The 14,721-nt window shown below is 40.2% G+C and overlaps 1 protein-coding gene across 1 annotated transcript; it reads right to left on the minus strand.

The window, feature by feature from the left end:
- Nucleotides 1–5,536: 5,536 nt before the first annotated feature.
- On the minus strand, nucleotides 5,537–13,278 carry crfb16 (cytokine receptor family member B16). Its single transcript, XM_044135305.1, has 7 exons — nucleotides 12,250–13,278; nucleotides 11,777–11,903; nucleotides 9,719–9,903; nucleotides 9,119–9,243; nucleotides 8,807–8,954; nucleotides 7,930–8,081; nucleotides 5,537–7,015 (listed from the first exon to the last, which is right to left on the minus strand). Exons 1-7 carry the CDS (start codon nucleotides 12,389–12,391, stop codon nucleotides 6,923–6,925), a joined length of 972 nt encoding a protein of 323 aa, XP_043991240.1. The 5' UTR covers nucleotides 12,392–13,278; the 3' UTR covers nucleotides 5,537–6,922.
- Nucleotides 13,279–14,721: the final 1,443 nt, after the last annotated feature.

The following is a 14,721-nucleotide window of genomic DNA, read 5'->3' on the forward strand; positions in this document are numbered from 1 at the left end:
TGCTCTTAATGTTGATTAGATGGTGCAATAAAAGAACATGTCACTGTTTCATAGGATGACATTTTATTTTTGATGCTGTTTCCGTTTGTTTGACTCCAGGCAGATTGACAACAAAGAAGAATCTGCCATGGCGGTGAAGACGTGGCTGTTACTGAGCATAACTCTGTTCATCGTTGTGGTTGTACTTCTGATGCTCCACTGGCTGAACATCATCACACTGACTGATGTATTCATATCTCAGAGGAACCGCTCAAAGTTGGTCATCGCAGCATTAGACGATCCGAAGATATCAGGGACGTTAGCACTGATAACCACTGTGTTCTTCATCATGTCAAACTCCCTCACAACAACTCTGTTGGTTGTTGTGTCTGCAGTATTTAGCCTGCATTGGTTGGACATCGTTCCACTGCCAGGTTTCTTCCCATCAGCATTAGATGATCCTAAGATATCAGGAGCAGCATCAGTGTCAATCATAGTGTCTCTTAGTCTGTCAACCTCACTGACCACAATTATCTTGGCTGCTGTGAATGTTGTTCTTTGGTTTAATTGGATGAACATCATCACTCTGACTGATGTATTTGTATCTGAGAGGAACTTCTCAGAGTTGGTCTTCACAACATTAGATGATCCTAATATTTCAGGGACATTAGCACTGACAGTCACTGTGTTTTTCATCAGGTCAAACTCCCTCACAACAACTCTGTTGGTTGTTGTGTCTGCAGTATTTAGTCTGCACTGGTTGAACATCATTTCACTGCCAGGTTTCTTCCCATCAGCATTAGATGATCCTAAGATATCAGAAGTGATGACAGTGACGATCACAGTGTTTTTCACTTTGTCAAACCCAATGACTACAACTGTCTTAGCTGCTGTGAATGTTGTTCTTTGGTTTAATTGGCTGGAAATCATCTCACTGAAGGATGTATTCTCATCTGAGATAAACCTTTCTGAGTTCATCTTCACAGTATTAGATGATCCTAAGATGTTGGGAGTGTTAACACCAGCAACCACTGTGTTTTTCATGTCCAACTTATGGGTAATAACCCTCTCACTTACTGTGTATGCAATCATTTGTTTGCACCGGTTTAACATCGTTACACTGACACATTTCTTCCCGTCATGGTTGAAGAATCCTAAAGTATCAGGAGTGTTGATGGTGACGATCGCAGTGCTTCTCATCGTGTCAACCTCACTGATAACAGCTCTCTCAGTTGCTGTGAACGTCATGCTTTGGTCCAATTGGCTGAAAATCATCAACCTGACGGATGTTTTCACATCCGGAAGAAACCTTTTAAAGTTGGTCATCTTGGCATTAGACGATCCGAAGATATCAGGAGTGTTAACACTGACGATCTCTGTCTTCTTCTTCATGTCAAACATGCTGGTAATAACCATCTCACTTATTGTCTCTTTAGTATTTAGTTTGCATCGGTTTAACATAATTTCACTGACACATATCTTCCCTTCAGGGTTAAAGAACCCTAAAATATTAGGAGTGTTAATAGTGACAGTGACTGTGTTCCTGACTTTCTCAACCTCTTTGATAACAACTCTCTCAGTTGCTGTGAATATCACACTTTGGTTCAACTGGCTGGACATCATCACAGTGACAGACTTAGTGACACTGAGTTCAGATGTATTCAGGTCAGGTAACAGTGGGTCAAGTTACTCAAAGACCCACGTTGAGTCAAGTCCAGGAGCTCAACGATTGGCTGATGTTGTCAAAGGGAAAAGCACTCTAATAACGTCGCAAACCGGCTGCACCCCGATTTACAAACTTCATCTAGAACAGAAACAGATCAACATTAATGGCTGTAAGAGTTTCACTTTTGGAGAGAAATCTATGAATTGTAACAGAAACATCATGGTTCTTGGAGCTGCAGGTGCTGGGAAGTCCACTGTCATCAATGCGATGATAAACTACGTCCTAGGCGTTAGATGGGAAGACTCGTTTCGGTTTAAGTTAGTGGATGAAGGTCAGTCAGACTCACAGGTTCACAGTCAGACATCAGAAATCACAGTGTACAAACTCTACCACCAGGAGGGATTCAGGGTGAACTACTCCCTCACCATCATAGACACTCCAGGCTTTGGGGGAATCGTGGCGAGACAGAGACAAGGAGATCACAGAGCAGCGTAACCTCTTTGCTAACCAGGAAGGTGTTGGTGAAGTTGATACTGTGTGTTTCGTAGTTCAGGCTGGTCTAACTGAACTGACATCAACACAAAGATATGTGTTTGATTCAGCACTCTCAATCTTTGGCAAAGATGTGGCAGAAAACATCAGGATCCTGGTGACGTTTACAGACGAGCAGCAGCAACCAGTTGTAGAGGCCATCAAAGTGTCCGGTGTCCCATGTCCTAAAGGTGCAGACGGGCTGCCAGTTCACTTCAAATTCAATAACTCAGTGCTGTTTGCTAACAACAAATCCTTAGTGGCAAAGATCTGGTCCAATGAGGAGAAAACCTTTGAGTATTGGAACATGGGGACGAAGAACATGGCTGGTTTCTTTGCTAGTTTAGCAAACATCAAAACCATAAGATTGACAATGACCAATGAGATCCTGAAAGAAAGAAAGCACCTGGAAAGTACAGTGGAGGAGCTGCAGAAGCAGGTTAAACTGGGCTTAGCCAAGCTAGAGGATATCAGGGAGACGAATGACAAACTCAAAGAGCATGAAGCAGAAATCAGAAACAATGAGAACTTTGTGTTTCACATCACTGAGAGAAAGAACAGGCAAATTGATATTTCTCACACTGGGCATTATATTACCAACTGCATGCAGTGCTATGTTACCTGTCACTATCCTTGTGGCATACCGAATGACGATGGTAAGAAAGGATGTTCTGCAATGAACAAAGATGGATACTGTCAGGTGTGTCCAGGGAAATGTTTCTGGAATGTGCATTCCAACCAGCGCTTCAGATGGGAATATAGTCAAGTTGATGAAGCACAAACTGTGAAACAACTGACAGAAAAATACGAGAAACTATGTGGACAGAAGGTAACCTTAGAGGAGCTGATGAAAAGTCTGATGTTGGAGTATCAATCTATGCAGGATGATTTGGTGAAACTGATTGCAGAGGCTGCAAAGTGTCTGAACAGAATGAAAGAGATAGTCCTGAACCCAAATCCCCTTTCCACTCCAGAATACATCGACATGCTCATTAAAGGAGAGGAACAGGAGGCCAAGACGGGCTGGGAGGACAGAGTTCAGTCTCTGATGAAGATGAAGGAAAAGGCAGAGATCATAGCTAAAGTAGAGAAGGAAGTTCTGGGTCATCAGTAATCTGACGCTTCACAACAAATCTAAAAACAGACAAGAATCAGCCAGCTACCAACACTGGCTGGGATGTTTCCAGTTTCTCTGATTTTTGCTTCTTTAAATAGCTTTGCTAATAATTGTATTGTATTTTGTGGGTTTTGCTGGGAATTAAAACAAATTGTTTTACTTTGTCATTTTAAAGATGTTTCCACCAGGTCTTGTTAAGGTTAGGATCACATCTGCTAACAAATATCTAAAACCTGTGAATATCTAAGACCCCGCCTCAAAGACTCTTACAACTCTTATTATTTTAACAGTTCAGACAAGGTGTAATATATCTTAATATTCATTAATACATCCAGTGGGAACAGTTTTGGCACTATCCACAGTCTTCCTTTTAGCCGTTCTTTGGGTTCAGCCAATCAGTGCCAAGGAAAATGAACGATGCTCCTGGATTGGCTGCTTTGAAAATACCAGCCAATCGTGCATCAAGTGTCTCAAGTACAGCAAAAATATTTCAGCTTTCTAAAGTCCATGTTTGAACAAATATTTGAGATTTTCTTCAAATAATTTGGAGTTATGTTGGTGAATCTGTGTGAACCGTGATCAGACGGGCGTCTGCTGTGAGTCTTTGGGCTGCTGATGATTCTGTGTATCTGCTTTTCACTTTGGGTGGAAAGGTAGATTTTTGTTATTATTTTTATTTTGCTTACTTCAAAGAAAAATCTGTCCTTTGTGCAGAGATTTTCCTTCTTATTGCATTATTTTCATTGTGTTTTTTGCAAGGTTCCACAATAAGGACTTTTAAGGTTTATGTGAATGTTGATTACTGTTGGGAAAGATAAATGGTAACGGCAGAAGAGCCAGAGTAGAAACTTACACAATGATCACCTCCACACTTAAATCCCAGCTCTGGTTCTGCTGGAGGTTTCTTCTTGTGAATTGGGAGGTTTTTTGTCCAATTGAATGCTTAGTAGGAGAGATTATTGCAAATTTAACAGCTCAGTATCAGATTTTCAGTCAGGAGGAACAAATGGTTTAAGTTAACAACTCAGTGCAATCTACTTGGCGAGAAAAAAACAAAACTATTAAACTAATTTAAATAAGATTAACTTAACTACACCGTTTTCTAACGACAATTGAGTTGGAATACATGTAATCCGTCTGGATAATTGGATTGAATTTATTTTTTTCTAAAGTCCCTGAAACTATGTTGTTGTGAACTGGCTTTTTGTGAATAAACTGAATTTAATTGAGAAAATCAAACCGACTTTTTCTTTAACTGCTTAGAGATGGTCTTATTTCAAAACATAACCATGTTAACATTTTGGTTCAAAAACTAACATTGAATTTCTATTCACACAGATTAAAGTATTTTGAACCATTTGTGTATTTTGAGAACTTTGAAGTTAATTTTCAGAAAATTCTCACACGACTGCTGACTAAAGATTGTTTTTAAACACGAGTTTCTCTGTTTGTGTCAAATTACTGACATAAATTAGTGTAATTATAATTGCAGAAGAAATTCTCATGTTTACTTATAATAAAGTCCAATAACAAACCGAGTTGAGCTCAGCTTTCATTCACCACTGGGTTATGTTCAGTTCCTCCTCTGTCCACTAGGTGGCAGCACACCTTCAGCCATTGACCATGGAGCAGGTCCAGTTAAAAACTAAATTAGTGTAGAAAGTAAAATCTTCCCGTTTTATGTATACTAAGTGTTGAGAAGTGCTAAACCCTCTAAATATTTCTACTGCAATGTTTTCATATTTACAGAGTTAAACTAACACCTTCATGGCACGTTGGGTTTACAACATCTTTAATTATCAGAACAATATTAGAAGTTTCTACAAGTTAAATTTTGATTCCCATTCATTCTAAATTTTTAAATTATCCAACAAGGTGTAAGAACATTTAATTTTAAACTATTGCATGCATATTTATCTAACAGAAAAACGGGATGTTTATCAATCATTCCATAAAATTAACATTTTATGTTTTATTTTGACGTAAATACATTTTTAACGTCCTTATTATCCTCCAGGGGGCGGTGTTTCCTTCTCGGCACTTCTACTTCCTCCGGAAGTCTGTCTCTGTTTCAAGCCAAAAGTATTCATACTCCTGGTAGATTTAGGTTTAAAGTAACCTTTTACACGTTTCCTCTAACTTGAATCTGAGATTAGGGTGATGGTTAAGAGTCCTTCTGTCCTCATGGATCTGGAGTTAATCATTTACATAAATCATCAAAATATCAAGAAACTACAAACATCTTTCATTTCTGCCGTTTATTTAAATTCTTCATTTTTTGACTGACAAATATCAGTGTTCTTGAGTTAATATGGACAAAATTATACTTCATTTTAAAAAACACATTTCAACATCCACAAAAAAAACAGAAGAAAAATAATTTCTGTTTTAGGAAAATCAAAACAAAACATTTATTTTAAATTCAGTCCACAAAAAAGCAGAAAACAACTTCAAGATAAACATTTTTAACAAATTATTATCTTAGTTTTCACAGAGAACCGTGTTTTATTTTATTTTATTTTATTTTTACCTAGGAAGTTCTACGTTTCTTTAATCAGATCGGGATGAAAAACCTTCATTTGTGATATTTTGAGAATCTTTACTGGTGAAAAATCTTTCACACCCTCAGAACAATAATGCAGAAAAGAAAGATTAACTTCCCAACATGAATGTTTAACACATCCATCTAAAGTCTAAATTTGATTGAACTGTTGATCAAATGGAATCAAAAAATGTTTTTAGTTTGGACAGAAATATTGATTTTAGAAAAAATAAGGATATAAACTGAAATAAAGACGAAAGAAAAGCGTCCATGGACGTCCAGCTTTAAGATTGTCATGGCAACGGGGCAATAAATCACTTCCTGTGTGGAGGAAACTGTAGCTGTCGCCATGGTAACAAAACCCTGAAAACGATTTGTTTATATTGTTTAAATCTTTTCATGACAAAACAAGAACCAGTTTTATAATAAAAAACAAAAATCTTTGAAATAAAAAGACGCAGCAGAGCTGAAGGTTGAATGAATCAACAATGAGACAATAAAACAGTTTATATATCAAAACGTTTCTGTCTTTCTCCAGACGATCTCTGAGTTTGAAGCCAAACCTGGTAAAATCATGAGACCCTGAGAGATAATATAATATAATATAATATAATATAATATAATATAATGTAATATAATATAAAACCACCTTTAATTTGACACAAATCCTGAATAAAGTGGGTTAAAATAAATCTGTTATGGTGGAAAATAAAGAAATAAAAACCTGTAACTCACCAAATCCTCGTTTTTAATCAGGTTGGTAAAGTTTAGGTTTTACTTTTTATTTGTAAATATAACATGAACATCTATGTGATGTTTTTCTGGTATTTCCAGAATCTTGAATCTTCTGACAACAGCTTATAGAAACATTCATTTACTGTCTACAACACAAACATGCTGTAGCTGTGACCTTTGACCTCCTCCCCCTAAACCAGCCTCGTTTTAAACCAGAAGACAGCAGAACCTCCTTCAGTCGGCCGGACCCGGGAAACCCCCGGTCGTCCCGGGTGACGGCTGTTTCCATGGCGATCACAACGCAGCCCTGACAGCTTGTTTAAGGTGCAGGTGGAGCGGCGCTGAGCTGGGGTCACGTAGCCCCGCCCCTCAGCAGGTGGGGCGTTTCCTCACAAAGCTCCTCCCTCTGCTGGGGAATCGCAATCCAGACGGTGAAGTTTCCGCTCTGCACAGAACAAAAACCCGGTTCAAAATTTCAACATTATTTAATAAATCCAGATCTAAATCCAAACCTTTCTGCTGTTTGCTTTGTTTCTACACCAGTTTCACAAAACGGAGAGCAGCAGAAACGCCGAACATCCAGCCAAACCGATGGCAGCAAATCCACCGTTTCTGGATCAAATCATCATTTTTCTATTTCATGATTACAGAGAAAAACTAAAATGTCTGAGCAGAGGAAGAACGTCAGAGTGGAAAATGGGATCATTCAGAGAGAAACTGCTTTGGAGGATAAAATATCTCATTTTACATGGATGTCCATTTCTGACCAAATATTCTGTTTCAACATTAAAATAAATTCATTTAAAATATTTAAGATATTGTCAGGGATTTTCTTGTTTTGTGGAACATTTTCTTCCTGAAAGGCAGGATGAGAAATTTGATGTTCAAAAGTGAATCAATCAATTATGTTTTTCTGTCACTTTAAAAGAAAAATATTTTTTCAAGTTGTTGTTTTTGGTTGAGTCTTTTATTGATTTTGTTTTTGTTTTTACCCTGAACGCCACTAAGGAGTTTTTTTTTTCAGAGAAATGCCCCAGCACTAGTTTTTAAATGCAACATTTTTTATTTCTTATTTTGTACATTACAATAGTTTGTTTTGTTCCTCTTTAGAAATCTAAAAGTTCCTCCAGGAGAAAATTCCCCAAAACATAATAATATGTCAACAGTTTGTTAAACTTAGAAATAAGAAAAAGAAAATCTTGTCAGACTTAGAAAATGTTGGCCTTTTTTCTTCAAACTAATTTTCTCACATTTTGCACTCAGAAATATTTCTGTGATCTCCCAATGAGCCTGACGTTGTCTAGAGAACAAAAAACAGAATAAAAACTGGAATCTGCAGTTAGAAGATTAGAAACCCACCAGCGACGGCGGCAGCGGCTCCTTCTGGAAATACTGACAGCAGTCGGGGCGACAGTGGACGAGCGACCAGAACAACCCGATCAGGAGGCCCAGCGTGACGACGACCGTCACCGTCACCACGGTGGGCTGCTTCCACGCCGGAGCGCCAGGACCTGCAGGAGAGCCAGGCACGGTTCTGATTAAAGCTCCAGCCGGCTGGGAACTCGTCCGTTTTGTAATGGGATTCGAGTGTTTGGAGGAACCGGCCCGGTTCAGTCCGCTTCGCTAGGCGCGGTGTGAATGCTAATCGAACTCTGGTCCAAACCTCAATCTGGGTTCAGTTGAAGTGAACTTTAGTTCAGTTTGAATTCAAACACCAAGCGGACCTGAGAACGCTCCAAGGGCAGACTACAGAGCAGGGCATTCTGGGTAAATGCAACCAAAACAAAGGTGCTAGCCTAGCCTAGCTGGAAAAATGTCCTGTGTTGTTTTACCAAAGACTAAAGAGAAATCCTCCAATCACTAAAATCTGTATTTAGTTTTTGTGAAGAAGGAAGTTGAGCTCAGCATCTTCAGAGTTTTTCAGGTTGTTTCATTCAATGGTTCCTGCTGCAGCGCCCCCACAGGCCAGGAGGGGAACAGGTTGCTCAAAGAGTTTGGTTGTTTGAGTCAGAGCAGAGAGAAGGAGAACCACAGCAGCTGGAGCAAAGGTTTGACCTTTGGCCCCAATCAAACCGACTCTACTGGACCAGCAGTATGAAAACATCTGTACTGTGGAAACCATCAGTAATGAAAGATATTCTTTGGATATAAAGACTTTTAAAACCAGAACAGCTCTATTCTTACAGCTGCTGATTAACCTGGTTTATGTTTCTGGAGTCTGAACGGTTTTCTGTACCTGTGATGGAAACACAGTGGCTGTGGGTGAATCCACTCTGCACCTCCAGACTCAGGACAACCTTCGCCTTGACGCAGTACACCGCTCCCTCCTGCAGGGCGGCGACCTGCAGCACCTCCTGGTCCGCTGGCATGGAGAAAGTCTCAGTCTGGAGACAGAAACAGAAGTGCGGGAGAAACGGGTCGGTTCATTCAGGCTGAGCTTCCAAAGTCTGAGATGATCAGAGTTTTTCTTCTGGACACCAGAAATAAACTGAGGGGGAGAAGAAGATGGAAACGAGAGGAAGAGGAGCATAAAGCTGAAGAAAACAACCTGCTGCTCTTTGTCTTTCCTCCACATCGTCACCATGGTAACGGCGGTGAGAGGAAACTTCCTGACGGACACCAGCAGAATGTCGCCCGCCGCCGTCAGCCTGAGCTCAGGAACTGGAGGCGTGACTGCAGAGAGACGTGATCACAGGATCACTTCCTGAACACACGACCTTTGACCTACAGAGAAAAGCTCAACCAGGACTTTGACTAGGCCACTGCCACTCCTCGTTTGTTTTGTTTGTCAGGCACTCTGCTGCTGTCCAGTTTGGACCAAAACTTCCGACTAAATGTTCTGTGGCTGCAAAGCAAGCCCACATCATCACCCATCCTCCACCGTGCCGAGTTAGTTTCTAACATGGTTCTGTTCATCAGAGACAAACGACGTTGTTCTGTGCATGTTCATCACCTTGGGGTCATAAAGTCTGATTGAGATCATATTTTATCAATAAAATGAACAAACATGCAGAAAATCGGACTCCATCCGGACTCTGAGTTTGGACCGGCTGTGTGAACTTTAGTTTCTGTGAGACCAGAGGAGCTTCAGCCTCGTAGAATATGGACTTGTTCGTTTGGGTTTAATGAATCGGTTCAGAACTCTTACTGTTGTTCCTGTTGAACAGAAATCTGGCCCAGGCGGACGTCCTGGAGCCACACTGCGCCCTGACCCGCAGGCTGTAGTTGGAGTCAGATCCCAGGTCAAAGGTCAGGTCGCAGCTGGTGAGGGGGATCCTCTGGCACTCAGGAGCGTTTATCCAGCTGCCGTTCTTGATCAGGAGCTCAAACTCCCTGAAAACAGAAGCAGGAGGAAACAAAGTGACTCAGAAAGCAGCCGGACTCTGACGGTCGGGTTTCAGTCTCTGAAGTTTCCATCGGCTGCGTTTGATTCCAGGAGAAACTCTCAGTAATCCTGGCTGATCTGTCCGCTCCAACTGTCAGGAATGTTTCTGTTGGTTTTGACCTCAGGTCCAGGATCAACGTTTCTCAACAGCCGTTGATCTGGATTCCCCCTGCAGACGCTGCAGCTGTCAGTCAGGCAGCTGGTGGCTGCCAGCGCTGATCACTCTGACCTGCTGCTCCTGTGACTCACCTGCCTCATCCAGCAGGTCGGGTCGGTTTGATGGAACATGAAGCAAAACTAAAACAGAAACAGAGTCAGGCTGCTGCTGCTCATAAACAACATGTTGTCTCTGCAGTCTGTGTTAATTTTACCTGATAAATTAATCTGTTTTCATTGTGAGAGGAAGAAAACATGAGCTGCTTCCATCTGGAAACTTTTTATCTAGTCTGAAGCTGCTGCTGGTTTCATTCACTGTTTTAGTTTTAATGTTTTAGTTTTAATGTTTTAGTTTAATGTTTTAGTTTAATGTTTTAGTTTAATGTTTTAGTTTTAATGTTTTAGTTTTAATGTTTTAGTTTTAATGTTTTAGTTTAATGTTTTAGTTTTAATGTTTTAGTTTAATGTTTTAGTTTTAATGTTTTAGTTTTAATGTTTTAGTTTTAATGTTTTAGTTTTAATGTTTTAGTTTAATGTTTTAGTTTTAATGTTTTAGGTTTTGTAGTTTCTGACTAACAACCTCAACAAGGTTTGTCTTCATGAGTCTATTATGTTTAGAGAGACGATTCAACCTGACAGCCATGTTTCTGCTGGAGAACCCAGAGAAAACCCAGAAAGACCCCGGGCCGGGAATCGAACCCAGAACCTTTGGGCTGCAACAGTGTGGTTCCTGTAAATAAATGAGAAATCCTGCATCTTGCAGCAAACAGTGTTTCTTCCTCTGCAGTCGTATTTTAAACCGTGTTGGACGGCAGGCGGCTTGTTGACATTAGAAAACTGGTTCTCCACTGAAACCTGATACTGAGGTTCAGATAAAAACTGTTAACAATAGAAATCATAGTGAGGTTTTAACTTGTTGCTTTCTTCCCCTCCACCACCACCCACTCACTCACTCACTCACTCAGCCCTGTATTATCTATAGACTCTAAATGTGAGCAAATATTAGTTTTTTCTAATAAGTAACTCAAACAGAAAAACTCTTCTGAGCAGCTGAACAGAAGCTGCTTTCATTTATAGAAATTATTCATTATTCATGCATTAGAGGTCAATAAGTTTGTTTTTATGTATTATTAGAAAATAAATACAGAGGAAAACTACCGTCTGCTGAAAGCCAGAGACAGATTTGATTAAGGAGCAGAAAAAGGGAAAAGTTAGTGGAAGGAAAAACAAGAGCTCTCACTGAAGTCACTTTGATTATTTATAACTTCTTCAATCAATAAATCACCAAACGTGTTTCTAAACGGCTGATTTTAGTCAAATCCAGAAACTTTATTAGTCCCAACAGAAAATTAATTATCAGCATCTAATCCATTTAGTGACCTCTGACCTTTGAGGTCTGCAGACTTTTAGTTTTTTGTTGAGTCAAATTATTGTAAATTAATTCAGTTTCCAAAAACTAAACCTTCAAATTCTGATGAATTTTCACCAAACCTAAAAACTTTTCATCTGCAGAAATAATATTTATATAATTCATCAATAATATTTATGATTCATCAATAATATTTATGATTCATCACTGACAGCAAACATTTTCCTCTGCAGTGTTTGTTGGACGGTTTCGTTTGGTTCTGTTGATCAGATCGGTGGTTCTGTGACTTTACTCACCCCTGGTACTGGACGGAGTAAAGCACGGTGGAGTTGCATGATGCTGTGGGCTGCGTCCAGCGCAGGACGTGTCTCATGTTGACCGAGTCCATGCAGACGGTCCCAGGAGGCGGCAGCGTCCCGACGCCTGCAGGAGAATCCCATCAGATTGTTGGATGCACTGAGATTCTGTCGCTCTTTTCTTTTAAAAATATAAATTCTCAAACTTTTGGTTTCCTTACAAACATTTAATAAAACATTTAATTCTGCTGAGCAATAAGTTGAATGAAAAACTGTCAAATGTTTGTCAGTAAAATGAACCGAATCCAGTTTGGTTTGAATTCAGTTCAAATGGTTCTGATTTGTTCCAGTAGAACCAGAACAACACGACCAGAACCCACAGGACACCAGCAGGAATGATTCAGCTGTTTTAGACTTGAGTTTAAACTTCTAGTTTGTTCTGCTGGAGGAAAAGTTCAGACGTTTCTGCTCACCGCTGGTGAACTGCAGCAGGACGACCATCATGAGCAGCTTCCTGCTCCTCCTCATCGCCATGGCAGCAAACCGCAGGACGGAGCCCCACAGAGCGGAGAAACCAGACACTTCCTGTTCCTGCGGGAGGAAACGTGTCTGCATGTCCTGCGGAGCGTCGCTCTAACCCATCGTCTGATCGGGTCCGGCCTGGAGAGGCAGCAGGGATCCACTGTGATCTGTTGTGATCCGCTGAGAAAATGCGACGTGATCAGATGCTGAGGAAAGATTAGAAGACGCAGATCTGGTCCGACCGGCTGGGAAAGCCTCCAGGGCTTCACCTGTTGGCTCCGGTTCACATGGAGACACACCTGGACGGATCAGAGGGAACGCTGCTGCTCTGCTCTCACCTCACTGACAGAAAACGATTATTAAAAACATTTTTCCAGATTTAGTTTTCCTGGTGCCCTGACCTCTGACCTCTCCTGCAGCAGTGCGCCCAGGGCTCAGCATGTCTACACGACGCGTTTCTTCCTGTTTTTGTTTCTCGACGCGTCGAGCCGCTCGCTGACTCATCAGTTTCTGCTCTGAACCAGTAAAGTCAACATGCTGGTTTTACTGGGAGGAAGTTATTCCATTAACTGGTCTGACCACAGAGAAGCTGCTGAGAGCTGAACGGATTCATCACCACAGAACAAATGACATCATGAGATATTCACTCATTCATCACATCTCCGCAGGATGAAACAGGAACATCTGAAACATTCATGGTTTCACTTCGGATTCAAAGGAACCAAAAGTTTCTCAGGAATTTCTCACATTTCTGACTCAAATTTCTGACTTTATGATTTCAGAGAATATTTTTCATGTTTTCATTTTGAAGACTCGTGTTGGACGTTTCTTCTCTAAAAATAAAACAAAAGGTTTTAATTTCCTGTTCAACTCTTTTTTAAAATATTTAATGATGTTTAAAATCTGAGCCTCTGGTTTTATCTATTCAGCTTTTCTGCCTTTTCTGAATGTCTGAAATAATTCTTTCATTTTTACACCAAACTATTAAACTATGGAAGCTTTTAATCAGACAAAATTATTTTATTTATTTTTGACATCAGAGAAAATCCAAGTTTTTATCATAAATATGTGAAACTCATGTAAAAATGTCTCAGTGTTTTGGTGTGAATGTTGTCCTGTGGTTCTGGTTCTGAGGTCAGAATAATGAGGATAATCTGAATAAATCTGAATAAATCTGATGGATCCAGATGTTTATAGAAACAGAAGTTTTATTTAAATCTCCCAGAGATGATCAGGCTGTTTTCTTTCATTTTTGTGTTTATTTTCTTGTTCATGCTCCAGTTTCATTCTTTATGTTCTAATTATTCCTTTATTAGGACGTTTCCATGGTTATTATTTCCTCCTTCTCATTTATTTAGTTGTTTCTAAACATAATCAGTGTTAATATTCTGGCTGTCTCTTTCTGCTCCGTCTGTTTGGACTCATTAGGTAAACAGTCGAGTAGTGATCCTCTGTCAGAATAGAACATCTCTGTAGTGATCCTCTGTCAGAATAGAACATCTCTGTAGTGATCCTCTGTCAGAATAGAACATCTCTGTAGTGATCCTCTGTCAGAATAGAACATCTCTGTAGTGATCCTCTGTCAGAATAGAACATCTCTGTTCTCCACCCAGCCTGCAGGTTTTCTTCTCTCACCTGTTTCTCAGGTTTGTTTCTCTGAAATCGTTAATTTGACGGATTGAGTGGAAATGAGAGAATGAAGTTAAATTAGTTAAAAATCTCTTTGTTCTGTTTAACTGGAAACTCTTTCCTGTTTCAGCATCACTTTATCATTCAGGCCTGTAAACATGTTTCCTTTGCAGCCTGAAGAAAAAACATGAAAAACTCAAAAACCTGAGAAAGAATCAAAAACATTTTCCTGATCGGAGAGAAAAATTAAATCCTTTATTGATTTTAGGAAACAATTTGTGCCACGATTATTTAAATCACAAACTGAAACATGTTAAGATAATTATTTATGTATTAAATATAAAATGTAACTGAAATGGAAACAGAGGAATTAAAGCTGCTCTGTTTTCTAATGGAGCTGCGCGACAGAAAGGTCAAAGGTCAGTTCGTCAGGCTGCTGAACATGTTGACCTGCAGCTGCCGTTAACCACACCCAGTTAGGAGAGGCGAAACCGACCAGAACCACCTGACCGGGCCGCCAGAGGTCAGAGGTCAAGAAGAACCAGAACTGACGGCAGTGAGGATGTTGGTCGTTCAGAACGGGTTTGATTCTGGCCCGGTTTCAGTCGGATCAGAACTCCTCAGACTTTGGACTCTGATGTTGAGCAAATATTAACCAGCAGCCGCCATAAAACCAGTAAACCCATAAAAGCTGCTGACTGGCCTGCTGGGTTTCACCGAGACCAGAACCCTGGAGAACCCTGGAGAACCAGAACCAGAACCCGTTCCGGTCCGCTGCCCTGATGCTGCTGCAG

This window comes from Gambusia affinis, linkage group LG12 (genome assembly GCF_019740435.1).
Source record: "Gambusia affinis linkage group LG12, SWU_Gaff_1.0, whole genome shotgun sequence".
Lineage (NCBI taxonomy): Eukaryota > Metazoa > Chordata > Actinopteri > Cyprinodontiformes > Poeciliidae > Gambusia > Gambusia affinis.